The sequence below is a fragment of the Eublepharis macularius genome, chromosome 7, assembly GCF_028583425.1.
Source record: "Eublepharis macularius isolate TG4126 chromosome 7, MPM_Emac_v1.0, whole genome shotgun sequence".
In the NCBI taxonomy this organism is placed as follows: domain Eukaryota; kingdom Metazoa; phylum Chordata; class Lepidosauria; order Squamata; family Eublepharidae; genus Eublepharis; species Eublepharis macularius.
In genome coordinates, this window is record NC_072796.1 from 34,186,375 (window position 1) to 34,214,087 (window position 27,713).

At 44.1% G+C, this 27,713-nt stretch overlaps 1 protein-coding gene across 1 annotated transcript; it reads right to left on the reverse strand.

The window, feature by feature from the left end:
* Positions 1–27,713, reverse strand: LOC129334037 (MARVEL domain-containing protein 3-like). Its single transcript, XM_054985961.1, has 4 exons — positions 27,371–27,713; positions 24,330–24,468; positions 16,865–17,034; positions 1–3,495 (listed from the first exon to the last, which is right to left on the reverse strand). Exons 2-4 carry the CDS (start codon positions 24,440–24,442, stop codon positions 2,804–2,806), a joined length of 975 nt encoding a protein of 324 aa, XP_054841936.1. The 5' UTR covers positions 24,443–24,468; positions 27,371–27,713; the 3' UTR covers positions 1–2,803.

Genomic DNA, 27,713 nt, shown 5'->3' on the forward strand with positions numbered 1-27,713 from the left:
TTCTGTTCCACCGTGTTCCTGCTGAAAAAAAGCCCTGGTTACAGCCAACCCCTTGAACTGGCGCTTAGAGACATAAACTACTAAAATGTCCAGACTATTTTCAAAAACATCAAGTTAAAATGGTATAGGGAGTGAGAAGGAGAAATTGCCTTTCAGTTTTCAAATGGAGAGTCATCCCCATGGGATGTATACAATCAAGATAACCACTGGATGGTTATCACGATACATGTTTGTGTCCAATACAAAATTCTGTTGTTACCTCAATGAACAGAAAATGCTCCCTCCTCATAAAACTTAGAGTCATCCAGTGACATTTATGGGCATTAAGTTCAAGACAAGGCAGAAGGAATTAACACATGAAACTCATGCTAAAACACTAGGGGAGGTGACAACTAGAAAAATGCAACAATGCTTGCTCTATCAAGGCTTAATCGAACCGCCATTAATTTAAAGGGCCATAAATAGAAGTACTAGTGTGGGGTAGCTATCCTGACACAATTTTGACAGGGCAGGGGGTCCCCAATGTGGTGCCTGCCAAGCATTTTTAGAAAGTGGGTGCGGCCATGGGTGGCCTTTGCCCGGCAAGGCTTCTGATTGGCTATTGGAGTTTGGCTGTTAGATTTTTAAAAAACTGTGTTGCCCGCAGCTGCCACCGCAGCACAAGGATCTTCAGCTTAATGACTGAAGGTAAGTTGTGTGTAGGCAAGACAATATCTTTGAAACAATATGTTCATTTAAAAAGTCATCCTATTAAGCAGCTTCTGCTTGTAACATAGTAAGAGTTACAAATTAAGAGTTGTGCATCACCTCATTCTCTGACATTTTGTCGTTGGCTCAGCTTCCTGTCTGGCAGCCATTTTGGTTGCACCCACCACCCTGTGTCAGAATTCCAAAGATGGGGACTGCCCTGTCCATAGTGTATCATTCAAGTGAGAGAGAGAGTACTTGACTCTGCATGGTGATGATTATTTTTATTTTCACAAGGTTTTGACCCTGCCTTTCTGCCATCAAGGGGACACCAAGGCAGCTAAAAAAGCATACAAATTAAAATCTCCTCTTAAAATCATTAAAACCAACACACGAATACACCTGTAAAACAATTTCAATCCAGAGCTTAAAATAAATAGAAAAGATAAAGAACAGTTAAAACATTGGAAAGGGGGAAGGGTTCACTGAGGGAGTGCCAAATGAAACAAAAACGTCTTCACCTACTGGTGGAAGATGGCAAAAGGGGACAGGTGAATCTTCCTGAGAAGAGAGTTCCAGAATTTTGGTGCCACAACGGAGAAGGTCCTCTGCTGGGTTGCCACCTGCCTAACCTCAGAAGGCTGGGGCACCTGCAGCAGGGCCTCTGAAGATGACTGCAGGGGCCAGGTAGGTTCATTATGGTCTTGGGAGCTGGAGCCGCTGTCTGGCCTGTGAATTCACACATGGCCTGTTCCATTTGCACATCACCAAGAGAGAGCAAGCCAGACCTGCAGATTTAAAATCCTGAGATGCTAGCCTAGATCTCCTGTGTGCGCACGCATGCGTGTGCACATTTTTAAGAGAGAAATTACCATGCAGGACCCTCATTCACATCATAGTTGTGCAATGGGGAAGAATTAACTTCCCTTCTCAATATGGGCAAGTTCCACTGATTGCCATTGTATTCGGAGCAGGGAGAGAGTAAAGACAGGCACCTAACAGTACGGGGATCTATTTCATACTGTGAAACTAGACAGGAGGAAGGGATAAGTCCCTCTCTCCCTAATATCACTGCCCCAATCTGACCCAGGATTCCACACAGCTGTTCCCATTTTTAAAAACACCTGGAAGGGGTGGAGTCCAAGTAGGCCTAGCTGGCTTAGGCATTATTATCTTGAGATCACATGTAACCTTTTACTTAAATTAATCCTCCAAAATTAGAAATTCAAATTTTAAGGTTTTTATATTATATTAAGGTTACCACCACCACCACCACCACTCCAAATTAAACAGAAAAGCACAGTACCCGGCTCTGCATGTATTTACATTTCTTCTTTTGAGATTTTTTCCCCTTAAGTTAGCATTCTACCCCATAAGGAAAGGTTTCTTCCCAATTTCTCAGTATCTCATATAATTAGCTTTTAAGGCATGTACGTGTCTTCCCTGTTGTGTTTGTCGCAACTCTATTCCTTGATCCAGACCAGTATTTTAAACTGCTCTGAAGAAACTACATACTAACCCACTCCAGAATTTACAGTGGACTAGAAGAACAAAAAAGGAAGTTCAAGAAGCAAGCTAGGTTAGTTTTTGGCTACATCTAGGTGCAGAGAAGGAGCCTCTCTGTTAAACCTCTGCATCGGTTTCCCGACTGCCTTCTCATTTTTATGCCAGGGCTTCCCCTTTCGCCCTCCTCCTTTCCTCAGCGTTTTGTACTTCACAAAGCCTGCCAGCCCCTCGCATACCTGCACTGACCTTGAAGCCTGCTTCTCATGCCCAAGCAAGGCCTTGCTTCTCACATACCATACTGCCTTAAAATGCCAGTCTCTTACTTTCCTAGACCAACCTGTCTCCTGAGGCGAACTGTTCTACTAAGAACGGTAGACCAAATCTAAACAGAATTGCACTGAGTTTGTAATTTTTTAAAAAAATCTATGCACAATTATTTATATATGCATGAAATTACCATTTATTGTCCCAGCTACAGCAACCTTTCTTTTAAAAAATATGTTATATACATCTCTACACCTCAAATTAATATAGCACAGTTCTACTCTCCAATGCAAAGAAGTTTCCAACATGGTTGCTGTGTAGTGTTTCCTTAAATTCCTGCCACGGCCTACACTAGTGTGGCAAAGGTCTTGGCGGTCTGGCAGCTTTCTGGGCTCTTGTAGACATTGCGATGGTTTTCTTCCCTGTAATTTCTTTCAAGGTTATACTGAGTCTTGGCCACTTCCCTCTTAAACTCCTTCACACTTCGGATGCTGAGAATACAGACCACGGCGCTTGGGAAATACAGGCATGCCGCCACAAGGCCAAAGAGAGCCACAGCTGCGTCCCCGCCTTGTACCTCACAGTTCATCCACGTGTACCCTCGTCTTGCGTAGACTCTCTCTCTCCTCTTGCACACATCGGTTGAATTTATCTGTATGACAAAATGGAGGTAGAGACCAACGGCTACTATATACCCAAGGCAAGCCAGGACATCAAAGATGCATTCAGCGACGAGCAACCGGACCGAGAGGCGATGGATCGGCTTTCCTCCCGTGATGAGGAAGAGGAGGGTGAGGGCCATCATTGTCAGGCTGAAGGCTACCCCTCCGTAGACGCATGGAGCTCTCATTTGGCTGTACTGCATGTCTAGATCTCTCACCTCTTTTAGTTCAGTCCCTTCAAAGGGGCTATAGGATGAATCGATGCTGAAGGATCCTAAGCCTCCCATGGCACTGAAACCTGAAATGGCGGCCTGGGATGCTCCAATGCAGATCAGCACTAGAATGCTGACAATGATTTCTACAAACTGCAAGATACCTGTAGAAGGAAAACAAGGGGTGGAAAGAATGTGAGCTTTATCTGCATGCAAAGACATGAGCTATGCTCCTCACAGGATTGACTTCTGGCCATTCTAATCTCAGTGTGAAGAACTGCACGTCTCTCCGGTGATTACAGAAACACGGTAGCATGATGCAAAATTTTTCCATTTTTATTTAGACATTTATACCCTGCTTTTCTTCCAAACTAGGATCCAAAGCAGCTTCCAGCATTCTCCCCTTCTCCATTTTATATTCTCAACAACTCTGTGAGGTAGGTTAGGTGGTGAGTGTGTAACTGGCCCAAGATTGTCCAGCAAGTGTCCATGGCGGGGGGGGGGGAATTGAACCTGGGTCTCCTGGAGCCTCTTCTGACACTCTAGCCACTTTGGTGTAGTGGAGAGCCAGTTTGGTGTAGTGGTTAAGAGCGGCAGGACTCTAATCTGGAGAGCCGAATTTGATTCCCCACTCCTCCACTTGAAGCCAGCTGGGTGACCTTGGGCTAGTCACGGCTCTCTGGAGCTCTCTCAGCCCCACCCACCTCATAAGGTGTAAACCGCTCTGAGTGGGCATTAAGTTGTCCTGCAGGGCGGTATATAAATCGAATGTTGTTATTATTATATGCCATGCTAACGTTTGTCTGACATTCTCAGTGTAATAGGACCTTAGGCCTGGTTGATACAGCTCATTCCCTGAAAAAGTATTCTCGGCTGGTTCTGCTTTGTGCTGAAGATGGGAGAAATGTCCTCACATACTGCCAGGGCTTTTTTTCTGGGAAAAGAGGTGGTGGAACTCAGTGGATTGCCCTCAGAAGAAATGGTCACATGGCTGGTGGCCCCGCCCCCTGATCTCCAGACAGAGGGGGGCAATCTAAACTCCCCTCTGTCTGGAGATCAGGGGCGGGGCCACCAGCCATGTGACCTTTTTCAAGAGGTTCCGGAACTCCGTTCCCCTGCGGTCCCCCTGAAAAAAAGCCCTGCATACTGCTATCGCTTGGTGGTGAAGCTTCACTCTGGGAGGCTGCAGTTTCAAGTGTCTATCCAACCATCCATGGATCTTGCAGAGAGGGGCCTTTCTACCTCTCCCTCCTGCTACCATTCCTTGAGCCCCCCTGAATGATCAGGAACAGCCTAGAGGGCTACGTGAGAGGGGAAACCGATGCAAGCAGCCACCCTGCCTCTTCCAAAGACTTAACTGCTCTCAAGTCTTTGGAACAGTGTGACTGCATCCAGGCCGGTGTTCTCTTGAGCTTTACAGGGATCCTTCTAGCAACAGGTTCGCTGTCGCTAATGTTAGAGCTCTATTGCTGTGTTTTAGAATGTATTAAACACAGTCTGGGTGATATAGGCTCCTGATGCAGAAGTACTGGGAACAAAAAAAACCTCGGGCAATATATCCATTTTTACTTTGTCGTGTTAACATAAACGAGTTAAAATGTCGCTTCCCCCCTTTTTATTTTCAACGTTTGGCATCTCCACATGCAAAATTACTTCTGAATATTACACTTTTGACCCACTGCCAAAAAAGAAACACCCATTTAATTACGTATCATAATTTTAAGCCACTCAGCCAATTATAAGGAATTAATAATATATAATATGAATTTGCATACTCCCCAAGCCAGAATATCTCTGAGCTATTTCGGCGTAATACACAAAAGCTACCACTTGCTGGATGGAAGAAAGGGCATCTTTAATATTTTCTCTCTCAATCCTTTTTAAACCAAAAATAAACTTGTGCCCTTAATTCACAGCCCCACTGATAAAAACTGCCCTCATTATTCAAATTGGGCTCCGGCAGTTCATCAATCAATGCTTCAGATAGCTTGATTAAAAACTGTTGCCTGCGTTCTTTTTACATTTGGTGCAGAAAGGAGGATTTGAGATTTGGTATTTTCAATACGTAAAAGTTCATTAGGTACACCCCCTTTTCAGCAGAGGTTCATTTGATATATTATGAACACACAATACGACTTGCCACTACTGCCGTAGTTTCCCAAGTGGGTAGTGGGGTAGATACGCTATTTTCCAGGGGCTGTTAAAATAATTCAGCCATATAGAAGCTTGTTAGAGGCAGCTCATAAGGGGCTCTATGAAAATGCAAATATTTTGAAGCAATCTCGCTGATCTCCTTTAATGTAATTATTTCCCTTCTTTACCACCTATTCAAGAATGCATCTACAAATTGTATCATATCACTTTTCTCAGCCCATCAAAACACTCCAAGTAAGAAAGAATAAAATATCACAATTAAAAAAGCATTAACACAGTAAATTGCAATCGAATCCACCTTTTAAAAAGTCAAGGAACTGTCGCCTTTACTGTGACCCACACACACTCCCAAAAAAGGAAAAAAGGGTCTTGCTTAGTCTACAGTCCTTACAACTAAAAAAAGTTTCACAACGGCCAGAGCAAAATGAGAGAATGGACTGAGCATGCTGCAAATTCACTGTACAAGTTAGACTCGTATTTGCCCGTTTCCATGTGTAGGAAGATACTACAATTTGGCTACAGAACTAGCATTGAGTTCTAGGAGCAGCTGGGCAAAATGGGGCCATAACTGGGACTTTCCACTTCATATTCCCAATTACTTTGGTTGTAACCACAAGAGGGCAGGTTAAGATTAGCAAATGTCCACCTTCTATCAACACTTTCCACTGTTGTTAAACCTGACAGCTTAATTTCTCAACAAGGGACTCTTGCAAACAGTACCTCCTGAGCAGTAACTGTTGCTCTGCACCTGTTTTTCCCTTCTGTGTGGGAAGCCTGCCGAACCAGTCGTGTTTATGAGTTGCAGTTAAGTGACAGAAGGCAATAATTCAGTGGTTTCCTTCAGTAACTTGCTAAACTGCACCAGTGCTACTGGTGTGCTACTTTTCAACTGGAAGTGTATTGCTAATTTTTTAAACGTAAGAAATGTGGCAGATTTTGTTAAATTGGGTCCCACTAGTTAGTTTCATTGCCTGCACCAAAGCTGCTCCCTTTTATAAGCTCCCCATGTTGGACAAAGCCTATTGATGAGTCCCAGAAGCCCCTTGTGGTTCTGACTCACCACATTTCCCTAAATCGAAAAGCCATGGTCAAAGGTCTTCGCATTGGTATAATGCAATACCATGCAACTAGCTCCTATGTCTAGAGAGAAGGGATTCAGGCTAGACAGGTTTGCAAGAGTCTCAGGGTGTGGACATTACTCGGAAGAGGCAGATGCTCTGATAGTCAACACAGTCCCTTTGACCCTCTCCAGTTGCTTGTAGCACCTGCAAACATCTATTAAAAATTCAGTTGCTTCTGGCCAGACATGGGTGGAGTGGGACATTCAGTTCCACATTGTACATTGCAGATAGGCACACCTTCCTAGGACTTTTCTACACCAAGACCAGCCATGTGAATCAATGTTGAGTTAAACTATGCAATTAAAGCAGCAAAAGCCAAGTCACCTGGCATCAGCTACGTCCCTGTAAGTTTTCCTTTTTGCATGACTGCTACTGGTTTCCAAAATACTCCTTGCTATAACAACAAAAACATTCAATTTATATGCCACCCTTCAGGACAACTTAACACTCACTCAGAGCGGTTTACAAAGTTTGCTATTATCCCCACAACAACAAGCACCCTGGGAGGTGGGTGGGGCTGAGAGAGCTCAAAGACAGCTGTGACTGACCCAAGGTCACCCAGCTGGCTTCAAGTGGAGGAGTGGGGAATCAAACCCGGTTCTCCAGATTAGAGTCCCGCCGCTCTTAGCCACTATACCAAACTGCCTATAAAAGCCTCTAATTGCATGAGGGAGGGACTGCAGGAAGAAATTTGTTTTTTAGTTTATTTTTATTTCATTTGTATCCCCCTTCTCCTCAACGGGGAACCAAAGCAGCTTACACGGTTTTCCTCTCCTCCAGTTTATCACCACAACACCCCTGTGAGATAGGCCAGGCTGAGAGTGTGTGACTGGCCCAGGGTCATGCAGCAGACTTGCACAGCAGAACGGGAATTCAGACCTGGGTCTCCCAGAACCTAGTCTGACTTTCACTATACCACACTGGCTCTGTTCTGGATGCACAGAAAAACCAACAGAATGAAGAATGACTTAAAACAGCTTGTACAGCAGTCTGTAAAACCAGCTAGGGTCGTGTGATGTTAGGGAAAGTCCACAAATTAACCAGTTCCATAGCACTATAAAGTATAAGGGAATGTGTCTAAATTGGAAATCCTATCACTACAGAGGACTACCAGATAAAAATTCAGGCAGCCTGCTGCCCTTAGCCCACTGTCTTGAACCTTGCACAATACATCACACATTTTCTTTTCTGCATTCCTCCCCTGGGATTCCCTCTTAGCTCACCTCACCTCTGCTCACTCTCCCCTGATGTCTTTCCATGTTCTTGAGCGAAATATCGTCCTAAATAGAACACTGTAAAACACATCAGCAGTGCTTGCTACCTACTGTGAGAGTCCAGGCCAGAGATATCACCCCGGAATCTTACAACATCTCCATCTTTTCAGGGTCTGCCATAGGACTACCTGCTCAGTGGAGGCTGCCAGCATCCCCCCGATAAGGATAGTCTGGGTCAGTACCACAGTTATAGGGGTTATCCCTTCCCCCCCCACATCCTATTCCCCAATGCAAACTGGCCACCTGGAGGTAGTTGTCCTACTGAGCAAATTACATGGGTGTGTGTGTTACATTAGGGGGGGAATCATAAATACAAATCAAGCCCTGCATAGCTCCTATTTAGCAAAGTTCAAAGAGTTGGGAGACTTTATCGTGGATCTCAGACATCTAGTCAGATACAGATAGGAAATGCAACATTAAGGCCAAGACTTACACACAGATTGTATTTCCCTTGTGTAAAATGGGAGCCATCCCAGTTTCTAAACTATACTGGGGAGTACAGTGTCATGAATTGCTGAATATACACTCAAAAAATACACAAGAAATGGTACATGAGACTGTATCAGTATTGGGAAAAAGGTTTTACCTGGTGTATTCTAAAATCAGTGCAGAGGAGACACCAAACAAAGGGTACAAAATCTGGATTGTTGGTTTCTGCCAAGATTATGAAGTCAAAAGAGAACCTCAGCTCTGATTTAAACTGCTGCTAGAAAAGTTCAATTAAGGATTCTGCCCACCATAAAATGCCTCAATAGTCATTTCTACTGAGATTTTTATCAGCACTGAAACACTTCCCTGATTCACAGAGGATCAACAATAATGCTGTGTGTTGCGGTACATGACTGCCATGACAAAGGAGTCTAGTGTGAACTTTTCTTTGTGCTAAAGCAATGGTCTTGAGGAAGGACCCTAGAGGAACTGCTTAACAAAGGAATGAATGGGAATTAACTGTGTTAACAATTCCTTATGGAGACAGAAATTCAGTGTGGGAAGTTGCCGTGAAAAAAAAAATTAACTACGTATCTGTTTTGCTGCCTGCGTATGAACTGGGAAGCGGCACTTCTCGGCACATGTACACCCAACAAGAGTGCACAGGTGCAGTTGTCTCACACAACCCACAAATTGCATACGGAAGTCATATCATATACGTAGAATAAAATGTCCCCAGCCGTGTCATTTGCTCCAAGAATCACTGTGAATTTCCCATAAGAAAATCTGGGGGGAAATCAAGTAGCGCGCATAGCCCTCTGCGCTTACTCGGTAGTACTCTTTCTGTATAGAAACTGGAACAGCCTTCCAGAAGATGCAAGGAGACCTCCCACACGGGCAATTTTTAGAAAGCTGTAAGGCAGTGTTCTTTGGGCGAGCACTTGAGAGACTGTTTCTCATGGCTGCCTCCTCAGGAGTTCGAGGGCTGGAAATGGTGCTGCTTAGCTGACATCTTACTGTCTTGTTTTCCATTTACTCTTTGCTGGTCCCCTTTTGTGGTGTGCAGTAACTTTGAAAGCTACTCTGAGATCTTTTTTTGGAGGGGCAAGGGAAATAGAATCTATTTTAATAAACAGAGATACAAGAAGATGACGCAGAGCATGTTTGAAAAGTGAAATAAAATACAAGCTATTGAGCAAATAGGCGAAAAAAATGAAAGATGTTGATTTGCTTACATGGTTACCCTCGTTGCTTGCCCCCCTTACTTAACACAGTTCTGACTGTAGAACACTGTTAATTCCATTCGCTCTTGTCAGTCTGTTTGCAGGATTCTAAACCACACTTTCCAGCTTTGGGGAAGGATTCAGTTTCTTTGGGATGGAGCAGAGCGTAGCATATGCTATGATTAAGTTGTCTGGAAACAGTTAGGAGAATAGTTCCTGCAACGTATTAACATGCCTTGCACTTGTTTGAGAGGTCAAGATAGGTAGCCGTGTTAGTCTGTTAGTTAGCAGTGGAAAAGAGCAATAGTCCAGTAGCACCTATAAGACTAACAGTGGTAGGGTATGAGCTTTCGTGAGGCACAGCTCACTTCTTCAGATATTTGAGAGGCATGAGATACATTTGAGTGAAGCCGGCTCTACGAAACATACCCATGGGATTTTCCTTTATGGCTGCATATTCATGTCTCACACAGTGGCCAACCAGTTGCTGTGGAGGGCCAAAACCAGGGCATAGAGTCCAAGGCCTTCCCTCAGTGTTGCCTCTTAGCTCTGATAGTCAGAGGCTTTATGGAGGTTCTCTTTAATCACCACAGCTAGTACCAGTTGCATAGTACAGGCTAAGCTGGGCCCAGTTGCACGGTGGGGAACCAGCAAAGCCTTGCAGGAGATACTTCAAGTCCCCTTACGCCTTTCCCCACAGTTTCCTCTTTCCCTCCTCCTGGCAACCTTCATACGGTCACCTTTCCCTAAGTCCTTCGCTCCTTCAAACCCACTAAACTGACCTTTTATCTGACCCCATCTTCACCTGTATTTCTTAATTTACTTCATTTTTATACTGCCTTTCCCCACAATGGGGACCTAAAGCAGCTTACATTATTCTCACTTCCTCCATTTTATCCTTGTAACAACCCCGCGAGGTAGGTTAGTCTGACAGTGTGTGACTGGTCATACAGTGAGCTTCCACAGCAGAGTTGTGATCTGAGCCTGCGTCTCCCACATCTAACCATTGCACTGCATTGCTCTAACCATTACACTACACTGGCTTTTGTGTAGTGGCTGCAGTTGAACAGTACCAAGTTGCCAGGCCTGGGTGAGTCATGTAAGCCACGTGGCATCAAGTTAACTGGTGGTTGCTTCTGGGCCTGGCCCCAATGACTCTTCCCTCAAAGACCAAAACAGCCCTGGAAAAAGCCCCTTCCTCTTCCCCCTGCCTTTTATTGACAGAAACCAAGCCTGGCTGAACTCTTATGGTTGCCCAGCAACAGAAGGTATCTGGTTAAAGCTACAGGCACTCCATTTATCATTTTGGGTTTTTTAAAAAAAAAAAACAATGTATTTTTTTTAGATTTCAGATTTTTCTGCAAACCTGGAACATCTTTCAGGTATGTAGGAAGATCTGTCTTGTCTGTTCATGGCACCAATCTCCAGATTTAAGTATCCTCAGATATTTGACATTTGGTTATTAGTATATGTTTCCTTGATAGCAGTTATGGCCAGATATTTGCTAAGCTACAGTGTAAGAGCCCCATGGCGCAGAGTGGTAAGCAGCAGTACTGTAAGTGGCAGTACTGTTCATGACCTGAGTTCAATCCTGGTGGAAGCCGGGTTTCAGGTAGCCAGCTCAAGGTTGACTCAGCCTTCCATCCTTCCAAGGATGGTAAAACGAATACCCAGTTTCCTGAGGATAAAGTGTAAATGATTGGGGAAGGCAATGGCAAACCACCCCATAACAAAACTCTGCCAAGAAAACGTCGTGATGCGACGTCCCCCCATGGGTCAGTAATGACTCGGTGCTTGCACAGGGGACTACCTTTACCTTTACCTACAGTGTAAGTTGTGTTTGTCATACTTATAGAAAGGAGGCAAGTCCATTAAACCTGCTTTGTGAAAAAAACTGTTCAAGTCAATCGTAGGTTGAGTGAATCATTTGGGAGCCCCACATGGGGTAGCATTATGGAAGCAAAATGAATTAGTGCCTGTGGAGGTGACCGTGGGGAGCCCATATAAGCAGCCCTGAACTTTCTAAAGGTTGAGTAATATACAAGTATAAACTGTTAAATGCATTTAGGCAAGCTTTCTAAATAAATGGGGGAAACTAGCAGAAGAAATGAAAGCCGTTTAATGCTTTTTTGAGGTTGTTCAGGTATAGGAGCCTTCCAAATGAAGCACTGCCTCCCAGGACCACTCAAAAAGCTAGTGAGTTGGGACCCTTCACAAGAACCCATAATCCTCTTGATGCAGGGGCTTATGAAGCATGATGCATAGGAAAAGGACCAATCCACTGCTTCAGATGGATATAAAGCTACCAAGTCTGCTCCCTTTTCTCATCCAAAGTAGTTTGTCACTGAGGGAAGCCATGTGATTCTCCCTGAGCTCTGCCAGACTACTGTTCATCAGCCTGACTTTATTTTTTTATCATCCTGCCCTTCCCCAAAGAGTTCTGAGCAGCACTGAGCGGCATTATCTCCTCCTCTTGTCCTTCCAACTTCCCTGCAGGGTAGGTTCAGTTGAGGATGACTGATAGTTCCATGGTCACTGAGAGCTAAGCTACAAGAAACGAATTAGATGAGGAAGAGCACGTGAAGGGAGTTGCAATGTTAGCTGGGAAGCTGAGTTTAAAAAGAGATCTGAAGGCTTTGTCAATATCCCCTCTCTACAGAGCCAGGGAGATTGCTGCTCAGAAGGTTTGTTAATTTCCTCTTCACCTCTTAGAAGGGGAGGTGAAACTGACAGAGCATTGGGGAAGCAAACAGGAAATAAACAAACCCTCTGAGCAGCTATCTCCCAGCTCTGCAGAGAGGGGAAATTGACAAAGCCTTCTGATCTCTTTTAAAACTCAGCCTCCCTGCTAACATTGCGACTCCCTTAAAGTGTTCCTCCTCGTGTAATTTGTCTTTTGTAGCTTGGTTCTGAGAAAGTCTGTATGGGAATTTGAATCTGGGTCTCCTTACCCTGAGTTCAGGACTTCTGCATACATACCATCCATTCATCCCCTGTTCACAATGGATTCTGTGCCCCTGAAAGGAAATCTGAGTAGGGTGGTTTTGAAAAAAATATTCTGTATTTCATTTCAGGATGGCATAAAGATAAGAGCTGATTAACACGTTGTGCTGCCCATGTGGAAACTAAAGCTGTTTCTCAGAGGACAATCTTTAGAGACACATCAGCTTGCTGTTTGAACAGACGGTGATGCATTCACTTTTCATGACCCGCCCCCCTTTATTGGCCTCGAATTCTACTACTACAATTATTATTCTTATCATTATTCACAGTCCACCTTTCTCACTGAGACTCAAGGCAGATACACAGTGTAAGACAAATATGATTAACATCTGGGATATCCAATGAACAATGCAATAAGGTTTGAATATCAGAAATCTGAAAACAGGAAGAAATCTGAAAACAGAGCTAAAAAACCCCAAGCATAAGCGTATTTAAACATGACGCGTCAAACAATGCAGAAGTTACATATTAGGAGCAAACTTACAGTAACATTACTGCTGCTACTCCTCCCATCAGGGGAAACTGATGAATTCAGACCATACTTTGTGGAGTTGTGATCACTTATAAAATCAGGGGACAACAACAACCGTGAGGAGATTCATTAATATCTTTCCCCCAAGGAGACAAATAGCTGCTCTGGAGGCTGCTCAAGGTCACAAAAATAGCATAGGGGGGAAGGTTAATCCGCCCACTTTCCATGAACGTAAATTGGGGTCTCTGCACAGCTGCTATTTTCCAGTTAAAAACATGGCATTTCAAATAGTTTTCGTTCTTAATTTTATAATAAACGGTTAAGAGCCACTCACTAAATGTAAGAGAAGGTGGATTGCAGTTTCTCTGAATTTGATAGTGCCTGCAGAACAGATTGCAAATGTGTTTGATATGATAAAGTAGCTATTTTATTCTTACAGGGAATTCTTTCCCAAACTCATAATATGCCTCAAAGGCTGAATCTGCAATTCCATAAAATGACTCAAAATGACTCAAATGACTGTTTCTTCACAAATGCTGAAGTATTCTATTAATAAAAGAGTCTTCAAGAAAAGAGTATCGTAAGATGCACTTGGCTTTATTAATGCTCTGTTGCAACTTTAGGCTATCAACTTAGGAATATGCCATTTATTAAAAAAAATAGCCTGAAGCAGTTTAAATTTTTGTTGGAAAAAAAAACTGCATATGTAAGATCACATCATCAAGTTCAGAGATTCTCTTCTTGGCTCAAATTGTTTATGCGCCTATTGTTGCTGGAAGAATTTACTGGGCAACTTTGACATGAAGTTTTCTGGGTGAGCTTTCACTGCCTCACCTACCTCACAGGGTTGTTGTAGGATAACACAGGAAAGAAAAAACAAAATGCACCACCCTAAGGAGAAGGGAGGGAGAAAAATACACTAGGGCAGACAGAGCAGTGACCACTTCAAATGCAACCATGGAACAGCTACAAGACATCCAGTTGCCAAGCTCCCAGTACAGGTGGTCATAACAACTGACAAGGGTTTATGAAAATGTAATAGTAACACCAAGCTCATCACATGGCTTCCTGAACAGTTGCCACTGCCCTTTTTAGAGCAGTGCTCTAGAAGATTGTCACCACTGACCTTTCAACTCCTTTCATTTAGCTTCATTGCAAAATGGCCTAATTTAGCCCTGCATTCATTTGCACAGATAAGAGTTCTCCTCCGCTGACAGGAATTTTGAGGGCTCCTTATCTACTGGTATTCTCAACGGAGGGGGCTCTTTGTTTGCCTAACTCTTCCTTTCCTCTCAAGATGAAGGAAAAGAAGCTGCCTCCACACACCCTGCCCTTCACTCTAGTCATTTGCTGTTTGTTCTTGCAGTTGTTCTTAAGGCAGCTGCTGCCAGGGCAAGAGATAAACGGCTTCTTTAAAAAGATAGCCTCACATGCAAGAGGGCTGGGGGGGGGGCTTACATGGGGTGGAGGATACAGAAGATACATGCTTCACCTCTCACAAAGGTTAAACATGCTTCCCTAGAAATAAATCCAATTGAATAAATAACACTTGCTTGTGAGTAAATATGCACAAGACCGAATAGTGGAGAACGCTCCTGTATAAGAACTGTCCTAATTTCACACAAACTAAAGGAGGATTCTTATCCCTGCAGGGAAATGGATGTCTGCAGGAGTCATAACAGTATGATGGATTAGTCAGAATGCTGGCCTAGAAGCTGGGAGACCTGCGCTCAGGTCTGCACTCCTGCCACAAAGCATATGAAGGTGAACTGGGGACAGTTGTTCTCTCTTGGGATGACCAGTTACCAGACAGGATGGTCATGGGGATAAAATGAGGCGAGAAGAATGTCTGTAATAAAGCCCAAAGCTCCATGGAAAACAGGTAAGATAAAACTGGATCAATAAACTGAAAACAGACTACCTGTCCTAGCCATAGGTTGAGAGGCCTCATAATGTTTATGAATCAACAAAGAAAACACAGTCACAAAACGGTGGCAGTGGCTTCCCACAGTAAATTGCCACTAACAGGTGGGACTCCAATTCACCCTCTATGTCATATGAGGCTTGTCTCATATTCAACAAGACCTGAATACTCTGGAGAAGTGGGCAGTTGTGAACAGGATGCAATTCAACATAGATAAGTGCACAGTATTACATCTGGGCAACAAAAATGTGAAGCACAAATACAGGATGGGGGATACACTTCTGGGTAGCAGTGTATGCAAAAGAGATCTTGGAGTAAGAGTGGACTGTAAACTAAATATGAGCAGTCAGTGTGATGTGGTGGCAAAAAAGGCAAACTCAGTCTTGGGTTGTATCAAAAGGGCCACTGCATTGAAATCGAAGGAGGTCTCAGTCTCTCTCTATACTGCCTTGGTCAGGCCGCACCTGGAGTACTGTGTGCAGTTCTGGAGGCCTCACTTCAAAAAGGATGTGGACAAAATTGAGAGGGTGCAGAAGAGAGCGACGAGAATGATCAGGGGTCTGGAGACTGAGCCCTACGAGGAAAGGTTGTTTAGTTTGGAGAAGAGGAGATTGAGGGGGGACATGATTGCTCTCTTTAAATATCTGAAAGGCTGTCATTTGGAGGAGGGCAAGGAGCTGTTACAGTTGGCAGCAGAGGATAGGACTCGAAGCAACGAGCTTAAATTACGCGCAGAAGGGCTTCGCAGAGGCACGGAAAGGGGCATTTAAACCCCTTGACCCAAAGCTTCCCAAAGCAATACGAATGGCTTCGGGAAGCTTTGATTTTGGGTTTCCGAATCATTGTGAATTGGGTTCGATTCGGGTACTTTACCCGAATCTGAAGCCCGAATTGTACACCCCTAGTTAAAACTAAAAAGCAGCTGCAGAAGTGGAGGAGGAAAAAGAACAGAGAGGCAACTGGGCAGTGGGGACGGACAAGGAGGAAATGAGATCAGAGGGGCAATGGAAGGAACAAAGAAGTTTAGTCTTTCCCTGCGCACTGCTTCCTCATTAAAAAATTATTATTTATTTACATAATTAATATCCTGCTTTTCTACCCAATCAGGATCACCAAAGGTGGTGAATCATTAAAAAATGCCCTTCCCCAGTTGCTCTTAGCCACAATGGGTCAAAACCCAGTCTTTTTTCCCTCCACCATGGCTAATAGCAGCTTTGAGAATGGGGGATTTTCTAGGATTTAAATCCCTCCCCCACCTAACAATACCACTTTGATCAAATTCGCCTCACATGGAAACATCCACATGGAAACATCAGGAGAACTGACTGTGCAGTTGGCCCACAGTTCCAACCCAAACAACCTATTTGCTAGCAATGACATCTTAAACACGGCCATTATCCCTTGAAAACTGCAGTATAATGGTCTTTGCAACTGTTAGTTAGCACGAGTCCTGTGCTAGTTCTAAAGAATGGGAAAAAAGAGGCCAAGTATCATGATTACCATCTTTTCATGAAGAACACTGAAATACAGAGCTCTTTTGGAGTCACCAAATAGCAGACTAAGTATAAACTTAGGCTCCTAGAGTCATTACAATATGCATGTGAAAAATCTGATGTTATTTAAACCATTACCAATGACTACTGTTACACTAATGGTTTGTTACATGGGAGCTTTATCTGTCGGAAATTATTTGTTTATAAAATGGGCTTTCGGACAAGTTAAGCACCTCAGTCACTTTCTGTCCATTGGGTTCTTTGTTCTGCCTGAAGAAGAATTCAGTGAAAGCTGAAACCTTGCATTTTCTTTCCCTAACAAAAGACTGGGTTCCACAGGAGATGCTATCAGACCTCTTCTGGTGCTCCTTTAGCCTGAGTCACATGTGCTGGGGATCAAGGGACGTGATGGATGGAATAAGAAAGAAATATTTGCTTACCTCTTCTTGAGCACAGGTTGGAGCATTTCTCAGAAAAGGTCTCTTTGGGAGGATAAAATTCTGCAGAGGGTTCAGCAGACACATGACTTGGAGCCGGGTATTTGGGGAGCGAGTCTGCAAAAACCGTGGGAGGCCTTGAATGCTCGGAATAGAGTGATGCTTGCAGTGTCCTACAGTTGGAGGAGGAGCACAGGAAAAGCGAGATCATTTTTATGGTAGGGAGGTGTGCGAGCTGGCTTATAGTTCTAAGGAACAAAGGTCACCTAAAGTTCAGTTTCTATTTACTATGAGAGGCTTACGTTAAATCTGAGTAAGACAGTTTTAAACAATCGGGACTCAGCTCTTTAAACATAAAGTTCATCATTACTAAAATAAAGCAGAAGACCAGTGGTGACTTAAAGACACACAAAAATTTATTCCAGCGTAAGCTTTCATAAAACTTAGTACAGGATGAAGTGAGCAAAGCAGATACTAGGGTTTGCATTCTTCTTACCTGCTAACAGCTGGGGGTGTTCCACACCCATTCTTAATGGGATTGGATCGCTTTGAATCAGCCTCTCTCTGTAACATCCTCATCTCACACCTTTATGTTGTCTATACTATTTTTTCATTGTATTTATTTGCTTCGTTTACCCCTCTTTTCTACCCAGCGTGGACCTGCAGTGGCTTATAACATTTTCCCCTTCCCAATTTTATTCTCACGACAACCCTGCGAGATGGGTTAGGCTAAGGATGCGTGTCTGGCCCAAGGCCATCCAGGAAGCTTCCATGGCAGAGCAGGGATTCAAACCGGGGTCTCCCAGTTTCTAGCCCAACACTCTAACCACTACACCACAGGGGTGTTCTAACTGGCCTGATGGATTTATACTCCCAGTCCCAACACTTCCGATGAAATGAGCTTTGATGCACAACAGTTTATGCTCAAATAAACTGTGTTCGTCTTTAACTGATTTCCTGTTTTCTTTTGTCACTGCAGACTAACACAGCTTCTTGTCCGGTATTATCATTGTTAACAAGTTACACATCTGTGTCTCACTTTCATGACAGTTATTGTTTTTGTACACTAGTACTACCCACTAGGCAACACAGTTATATCAGCACTGCAGACTAGCTTCCAAAATCTGGTACTTTACTACCCATAATCCTTCCAAATTCCTAGTGGCTTTCACTGCGTATTCCTGGGATGCCTTATGCCTCTGTCTCTCAGCATTCATTGAATTTCCTTCTCCCAGGCACTCCTGCATTAATTTGTTCTCGCTGGCACAAGTACAATTACACTAATTCACTGTAATTCACAAACATTAATTATCATGCTCTTGCGTACTAGCCATGTTCGCCCAATTATGGGGATTGCCCATTCTGCCTCTAGCTTTGCACTCTTTTAATGAAGATGTTATACAGGAAAAAACAGATCTAATCATTTGTTTGTAATCAGAGATGCCAAGACGTTTCAATCTGGCTTGGGCAGTTACCTTTCTCCCCTTGACCTTTAGAGAGAGTGTGGGTATATTGAACAGCTCTGGAACATAAACCGAGTGATTTATAAGACTTCCCACTAACCAGAAAGCAATCCCTCAGCTACCAGCAATGCAGCTGCCTCTCTTTTTAACAAGCCACTTGCCAGAATAATTGACGTTCACCAAATTGAGAATGACAACCACTGCAAATAACAATAACAGTCATGGTGGCTGGCTGTATTCCTTCGCATTGGTGCAAAGTTGTTGCTTTTAAATATTTAATTGCCTCTCCCTCCCAACCTTTCTAAATGTAGTACTACTGATTTTTTTCTAGGCAATTCCTTTGCTTTTGAATGGTACGGTGCACTGTTACCTTGATCTTTGTTGTAAGCTACCTCAAGCACAGGAAAGGGTAGGATGTAAATATTTTAAATAATTTTTCTAACCCTCTCCCCCATTTAGACACTTCACTAGGTGGTCCCTGCACTCCTCTGCACCATTTCGTTCCCCTCTGTTCTCATAATTTTCCTTCCCTGGATCCAAAACATATTCTCTCTACATCCCAGGTCCACTGCAGTCAGTGACACAGCCCTGTTCCTTCTGACTAAACAGTCATATATTGGGCGGAATCCAGCCAGCTTTTTCACGCAGTCTGATGTAATTCCCCTCCTTAATATAGAAAAGAGTCCAGTAGCACTAACCAACTTTACTGTAGCATAAGCTTTCGAGAACCACAACTCTCTTCATCAGATGCATGGAGGGTATGAAGAAACTGGTCAGATATATAGGTGGTGAGGGGAGGGGGGGAGATGCAATCAGTAGTTTCCGATAATGGGATCAGTTACTTCTGATAATCAGATAACCATTCATAGTCTCTATTCAATCCAAAGGTCACCATAGTTCAACAGAAACCTTTCAAAAACAAAATCCAAGGGGAAACTGCTGAATTGAAATTTATATGTAAATTTGACTCAGTCAGACTTGGATTGAATAGAGACCCGATTATCAGAAGCAACTGATTTCATTATCAGAAGCACTCTGATCCCATTATCAGAAGCTACTGATTGCATCTATTCCCCCTCCCCTCACCACCTATATATATCTGACCAGTTTCTTCATACCCTCCATGCATCTGATGAAGAGAACTGTGGTTCTCGAAAGCTTATGCTACAGTAAAGTTGGTTAGTCTTAAAGGTGCTACTGGACTCTTTTCTATTTTGCTACTACAGACTAACACAGCTAACTCCTCTGGATCTACCTCCTTAATATAGCCATCATCCTACATGCTTTTTGTCCCATGATCCTCTCTGGCACTGCCTTTCCGTGGACAAATAGAACCCCTTGCTCCCCTTTTCACCATCAGAAATTCTGGTTGGAGCCATTTCCTTTCTGGATTTAAAAATCTGGGTCAATTTTACCAGGTGCTATCTACAGTCTCAAACCTTTCCTTCCAGCTATAATACACACATGCTCTTTTTTGTTAGCCAAAAATACTCACCTGCCCTTTCTGATTGGCTAGGGTTTTTTCCCATCCTGCAAGAAAATGCATGTAGGCACTGGCTCTCTTATCTAGTGATGCTTACTTCCAGCATCTTAAGAGTTCTCTATGACATTTCCATCATCAGGACAGATGAGAAGGAAGTTCTCAAGAGATTCCACCAGAACTTCAACAGCTCTTATCATCCACCAAGAGCTGGGCCAGCCAACACATCTGGTTCTTTTTCTCAACACCACTGTACAACTACTTGATGGATATATAAACACCAGCTTAAATCAAAAACCCTAATACTATACCTGCATGATTTTAGCTACCATCCAGAACATCCCACACAATCAATTGTCTTCAGCCAAGTTCTACAACCTCATTTGCTCCAATTCCATGGACATGAACTTGCACTTGAACAACTGACAAGAAGCATTCTTGGGATCATTATACTATCTACCCAAAGAAGTGAAGGAACAGATAAAGCCAGTCTGGTACCCACAGAAAACCTACTATAAAATAAGCCCACAGGCAATGACAACAGAACATCTAGAAAAGCACAGAACACCAATTGTTGGTGGGGACGGGGGATTGAAATCACTGTTGCTTTGATGTCATGACATCAGTTACCATGTGTGACTGACAGGCCCTGTTTGAGTGACAGGTCCTGAATAGAATGTTGAGAGAGAGTGGCAGTTAAGACCGTTTAGAATAGTTAGTTGGGAGTTTTGGCAGTTAAGGGAGACTCTGGAAAAGGAAGTGGAGGGCTAGCAACCAGAAAAGGCAGATGTGTTTAGAGAGTTCTCTGAGGAGGACTAGTTAATGAGGTATCTAGAACGTTTAACTGTTTAAGGCTGTGCAGGAAGAAGATAAAATGTGCTTCAGTAAAGTTAATTTGTTCTGTTAACCATCTGAGTCCGGTTTGATAATTCCTGCCTATCTTATACGCCCTGAGGGGAACCAGCTCTCAGCCTGTCAGACTAAGTGGCAGAGTTTGAGGAGGTGCTGGTGCAACGAAGTGACATTCTAGTTCCAGTTTGTGTCTGTGAGAGCTGAGGAGGATTCCATTCTGTCCAGAGAGTGGACCCGCTTCCAGCCAGAGTTCTCTCCTCATGAGAAGAGGTCTACAACACACCTACTGAGCCGGAGTGTAAGTGGTCCCTATTTATATTCCCTGTCAGAAGGGTCCCTCGACCAGTGAATACTTCACAAGTGGTGACAGGAGCTGTGAGATCCCAAATCAGAACCGCCTTAAGCTAGCAGAATCATTCACAAGGGGTGGCATCGAAGGGTGTCAGCCAGATAAGGCTGGGGGATCCGTCACACCATGGGACTCTGGAAGTGACGTCATTGCATCAGGGCAATACTCTAGGAGTCCACGGAAACACTTATGGATTTACCATAGAATTTCAGTGGAATCCAAGGACATCATCCTGAGGCAATTACGTCACTTTGCTGCCTAAATGACAATAGTTTTCCCAGTATTTTCCCCCTTACCCCCATATCAGGGGACACAGGGGCTGCCAGTGAGAAGTTTTTTGTTATAGCAGGAGACTTAGCAGGCCTAAGAACACCACTGGTTGTCATCTACAGCTCCCATTTCAAACCAGTCCAATGCATCATCAGTGAATTATAGCCCATCCTGGATGATAACATTTTTTTTTCTCACAGGCCTTCCTAGTATACAGACTAATCTAAAAAGATGTCCTTACTAACAAAAACACAAACCCATGGGCCGGACCCTGCAAAAAAATCAAGATGCTCATTTTGTCCATTTGTACCAGGGGGTCAGCAATCTTTTATAATTAAAGAGCTGGACTAGGTCAAAATTCACAGCAAGAGGTGAACAAAGAGGCAGAATAAGAAAGTCCATTTACATAACTGAGACTATAAAACTGAACATTCCTGAGAACTGACATGTTGATAAATAACCCATGAAGATTCTGCATCCCAAACACTGGGAGGTGAGAGTCCTTGATTAGGCAGTGGCACACACAAGATCACACAACAGGTAATATGAATGCACAGGAGCACTCTGCACAATTGTTTAACTGCACTGGCACACATCTGCTCACGATTCACGCTTGGATTACTGGAAGGCTTGCTCGTGGTAGACAAGCTCCTACCCTCAGCCCCCATGCCCCACCTTCAAGGAATTGAGGAGAGAGGAAGTGGCAGGGAAATGACCTCCATATCAACGTTCTAGGAATTTCGCCATACCTCTATGGCCTTCTTACCATAAGATTTCAATCTCACTGTAACTGGGAGTATCTTTAACAAAACCTGTGACTTCCCATCCACTATCTTAGCATAACGATTGTCTCCGTATTAATTCCCTGATAAGAACTGAATTTTACATAATTACATTTCACTGTGTACTTCCTGCACTTCTGCTGTGTGTGTTTGGTTTTTTCAAACTTCCTAAATAAAAAGCGAAATCTGAAAAAATAGCACTCTAATCCACAACATTTAGGCTGGAATACAATTTAAAGTACCACAAGAGTCCTGGTTATTTTTCTTTCTTTGGCTGGAGCTGAGCTAAGCCAACTTGTCTGTTGCCATGCTGGAAATGAAACAAACAAATCCCTGTCTGGCTTCTGACCAGAGAACCTGAGTTTTTCTTCTGATCAGTCCCTTTAAACCCATGTAAATTTTGAATTCTTTAAATGAATTATTATCTTGTTTTAATTTTCATTTTGTGCTACAGGGAATACTGCATGCACTGCTGACCATGTACCATTTTACTTTTAATCAGATTAAACCCAAATACTAAGGATAATATAATATCTAGGTGGTTTTTGCTCTTTTCCCGCCAAAAGAACGGCAGAACATGTCCTAGGAGACAGGTGCATGTGTGTGTGTATTTGTGCACTCTTGGAAGACCTTCTGCTTTCCCTATTTGTTGTCTGCCACTCCACTGAGGGCTGGTAGAAGTGTTTTTTCTTAATGGCACACATTATTGGCACCACATCACTTCTAGCAAATACTCAGAACTGATGTCATGTTGCTGGTGTGATGACAAAGCGACACTCTAGGATTTGGGGGAAATGCTGTGATTTTTACCATAGAGTTTTGCCCAAATCCTAGAGTGTCACCTTGCTGCCATGCCGGTGACATAATGATATTTCCAGTATTCACTGGAAGTGATGTTGCGTCGCAAGCACAGCACCATTTCCCTCCATTCTCCTGCCCTCCCTCCAACTGGCTGCCAACCATCAGCTGGCAACCATAGTGCATGTGCATGTGTGTGCACTCAAGACTTCAAATAGCTCTTCATGACCACTTCACCTCTCCACACCCCTCTTTTTCAGTGATCTCACTAAAGTCATGCCCACACTTTGGCTGCTTATGAGTCTACTATTTATATATATTATTATTTATTTATACTCTTCTGTTTGAGGAACATTTGCATTACTGAACTGGCTACAAGCCACTGTTGCCCCCAAGTTATATATTACAAATTTCAGAGACATTAGCACCACAGACAAGCCCTTTTCTGCCCATTCTCTGCTTATACAGGGCTTTTTATTTTTCCAGAATAAAAAGTGTGCTCCGACCACATAGACTTTAACCTCTCCTGACTGATCAATGCAGCACAGCTACAAAACCAAGTGGACTCTTCCTGACTGTCATATAGAGGAAGGCCACGAGGTTAGCTATCTTGGCTTCACCTGAATGAATTTTGGAGATTGTAGTTTAGGGAGGTATAGACTCTGGGTACTCTAGGTAGCAGCTTAGACTGGGGTAACTCTTGCTCGGATTGCGCTATAAATTTACTAAATCTGTAAGGTGTTCTTCATAGCGGCATCCACATTTGGAAACTTTCTTCTATGTGTGTTGTGACAGGCCTCCTTTCTTGCAGACTCTTCATTGCAAAGTAAAAACCTGGTTCTATCAGCAAAAAAAAGGGGGTAGGAGTGACGATTATTAAACCAGTTTAAATATTTGATGAAACTAAATGCAGGGGGGTTATTTTGAGAACTGGTACGGTGGTTAGAGGGTCGGACAAGGACCTGCGTCAACAAGGTTCAAATCCCCAGGCTGCCATGGAAAGTCTCCAGGTGATAATGAGCCAATCCACTCCCTCAGCCTTCACAGGATGTTGTTATCAGGATAAGGCGGAGGAATGGAGAATGATATGACAGGCCACTCCAGGAGGGAGAAAGGCAGGATATAAATAAAAATAAATAATATGCATAAAGGCAGTTCACTCCGCTGTATGGCCCCACGTACTGGGAAAAGGTCACCCTCCTGGGGCTTTTGCCACATTTCTCCTTCCATGCAACAAGAAACAGAGAAGTGAAAGAAAGCTCTCCCAAGCAAGCGTACCGGGGTGCACAGACTGAGTCAACTTTCCTTGAAATCAATGCAATCCTTTCTACTAAGTACGACTATTGTAACACCAGGCACTAAAAAGGGAGAGTTTACACCTCTCTCTCCCTTATTTAGAAATCCGACAAGAAGAAGAATGAGGGCCATTGTATTGAACGTCACCCTCCCCACCCCAGTATAGTTTTCAGTTTACCTTCCATTGGATGGATAAGGTTTCCTACTTCTTTCTTCAATATATCTGCTAGCTGTGGGGTTCTCTCTGCGCCTGTAATCTTTATCGCGATGCGGCCTCTCTGACCGAGACATCTTGTTGGGCTTCTTCCTGAAGGGAACTGCCAGTGCAAAAGACACAATTGGGTTTATGGCTCATCTGACTCAACTAATTGAATGACTAGTTTTTGCAAAATGAAATTACATTTGCTATTCTGCAAAGAATATGCTAGGGAGTATATGTGGGTGAGAGTTTATTTATTTGCTTCATTTATATACCACCTTTCTCTCCAGTGGGGAACCAAAGCAGCTCATGTTGTTCTCCTCACCTCCATTTTATCCTCATAACAGCCCTGTGAGGTAGGTTAGGCACTGTGTGTGTGACGGGCCCAAGGGCAGCATCCATAGCAGAGTGGATATCTGAACCTGGGTCATCCAGATCCTAGTCCAAGACTAGCTTCCACGGCCAGTGGAGATTCAAACTTAAGTCTCCCAGAACCTTGTCTGTCATGCTAACCATTACACCATGCAGTTACAATCAGCACTGGAAGCTTGCAATGTAACATGTGGAGGATCATGTTGTTTAAATGCTTATATTCAAAGGCAAAAACTCCTTGCAGCAGGAAGTCGAAAGCTTAGAAAATATAAATGCCAAGAATCAAAGCTGACAAATTCCAGTCCATCAAATGGACAGTCAGTAATGTACAGTGGTTAGAGTACTGGACCAAGATTGAGGAAACCTGGCTTCATATCCCCACTTACCCTTAAAGTAAACTGGGTAACCCTGGGCAGATTCTCTCTCTCTCTCTCACTGCTTAATCTACCTCACAGGATTGTTGTGTGGCTAAAATGGAGGGAGAACCAGCATACACCCCTTTGAGATTCTTCAAGAAAGAGTAGGCTAGGGCAGGCATTCTGTGCATATGTAGACCCTGACAGGGCAAATAATACCTAGCCACAGCCATTGGGCTGTTCTGACTCCTGAAAACACGCAGGAGAGGGAGGCAGGAGAACTTCTTCCCCCCATGCTGCTGTCCCAATCTGAACTGGGCTCCTGCTGCACATTTACACAGAATTTGCCACCAGGAACTCATAGCTGCAGTATGACTGCAAGTTCCATTGGTGAACATGTGTTAAGTGTAACATGTAATTTTGCTCCATCACTCTCTCAATTACTATCCAATTATGGCCCTTAACTGAATGTGTCAATGGTCTCCATTTAGAAGTGTTGTGTTTGGGGCAAGATGGAAGTTCTCTTGGTAACGTCTGTTCTAAGATAGCTCATTCACACATGCAAGTTGTCTCTTGTTGCAGGGAATCAAGCTATTATCACCCACATGTGAATCAGCTCCGTTTTCTCCTAACAGTTAAGATGTGCTTTCTTGGTTTTGTAGAACTTCCAATTCATTAAGCCTAGAATTGCAAAATTTCTTGAAACTTTGAAGCTACAGTGGGGAGATCTGGAAATTTGGGGGGGGGGGGGAGTACTGAAATATATGCAATACTTCCTTATCAAACCGAAACTCATTTTATGCTTTAACATAACTTAGCACATAACATTGTACTGTTTGTATACTAGAGAGGCATCTATAAACTGCTGCCACCCTATGCTCTTAACGCAAATGCATTTTACTTGTAAAGGTCACCATAGAAAGATCAATCCGCAAGCCTAAAAGGCCCTACATGGTCCCCTCAGGAAAAAGACAACACTCTCTAGGTACAGAAATGCACCTAGGAATTGGAGTGCTGTATATGTCTATGGTATACCCCAGAATTATTCTTTACTGCTGTAGACTGTCTTACATAAAAGTCTTTATAGTGTACATTTTGGATTATTAAAACCTTATTTTAAGAAGCATTTCATTCATTACAAAAAGTAAATATTTATAGGAGTTGTTTCTCAAGTGCTCCCCCAAATTTTCAATCTTCCTATTAGAAAGCAATTCTCCTTTTCCACACACACACACACCCCTTTATGTCTCTAATTGGGCTGCCATGAAAAGGTAAGGCGCCTTTGCCTCAGAAATTGCTCTTTCCCCCCATTGCCTTGTTTTGGCCCTTGCCGTTTCCTTTGGAACACGAGGCTGCCTTAGACAAGCCAGACTTTTGGCCTATCAAGGCCAAAATTGTCCATTCGGACTGGGAGCCATTCTCCAAGGCTTTCACATCCTCCACTACCTGATCCTCCCACATGCAGAGCAGATGCTCTGCTAAGCCACCAAGAGATCAAGACCCTCACCCTAGTACTGGGCACGAGGTGGGTTTCCTGATGGCAGAGCAAAGAAACGGACTTTTGGGCCAACGTGACCCAGCAGAACAGAAAGGCCGATGCCCGCAAACGGTGCCCAACCTCTCAACGAGATGAGAGAAGCTCCCCAGTCTGTGGAGCCCTACTGGGCATGTGCAGAAGGGAGGTCAAGGTGCAAGGGATGGGTACACGGGCGCCTGTTTTATTTTAAGGGCTCTTTACAATTATGGCAAGCAGTTTTAAGCAGATTTGAATAGATTCTGGCTGGTGTGGCAGAGGCAGAAAGGGCTTGTGCAGCTAGTTTCAGGTGGGTTGCTGTGTTGGTCTGCAGTTAGGGTTGCCAGCTCCAAGTTGGCAAATTCCTGGAGATCTGGGGGGGGGGGGGTGAAACCTGGAGAAAGTGGGGTTTGGGGAGGGAAAAGACCTTGGCATGGCATAATTCCATACAGTCCACCCCCCCAAAGCAGCCATTTTCTCCAGGTGAATTGATCTCTGAGGCCTGGAGATCAGTTGTAATTCTGGGAGATCTCCAGCTACTACCTGGAGGCTGGTAACGCTATCTGCGGCAGAAGAGCAGGATTTGAGTCCAGTGGCACCTTACAGACCAACAAGATTTTCGGGGTCTGAGCTTTGGAGAATCAACAGACTCCTGAACCTGCGGAAGGGCTGAGGCCCAAAGATGTGGGGCCCTCCTCTACAAAGCCCTGCTTGTAGACCACCCCCACCCCACGTCCACACCGCACCAACGTCCCCTGCGTCCCGCCTCTGCTCCTCACCTGTGGATCGCGCCGCTCTTCCTCGCCCGGCCGCTCCGCCTGCGCGCTCAGGTCTTCGGTCCCATCCTCTCTGCAGCTCAGAATCCCAGCAGAAGTCCCCCTCCAAGCCCCGGCGCCTCTCCGCGCCTTTTCACGGACGCGTTTCCTTGTTCTTCGGAGGGAGGGGGCTGGCCGGCCCAGGCCGGTGCCTGCCCCTCCTCCCCGCGGCAGAGCCTGGGGAAGACTCGGGTTTCACTCTCCCACCTGGTTCTGCTCCGAGTTTCGCAGCCTCTCCGGACCTGCCGAGCCACCTGCAGCCAGCAGGGGTGGGGCCGGGAGGCGCGAGAAGCGCCAGGAAGCGGGT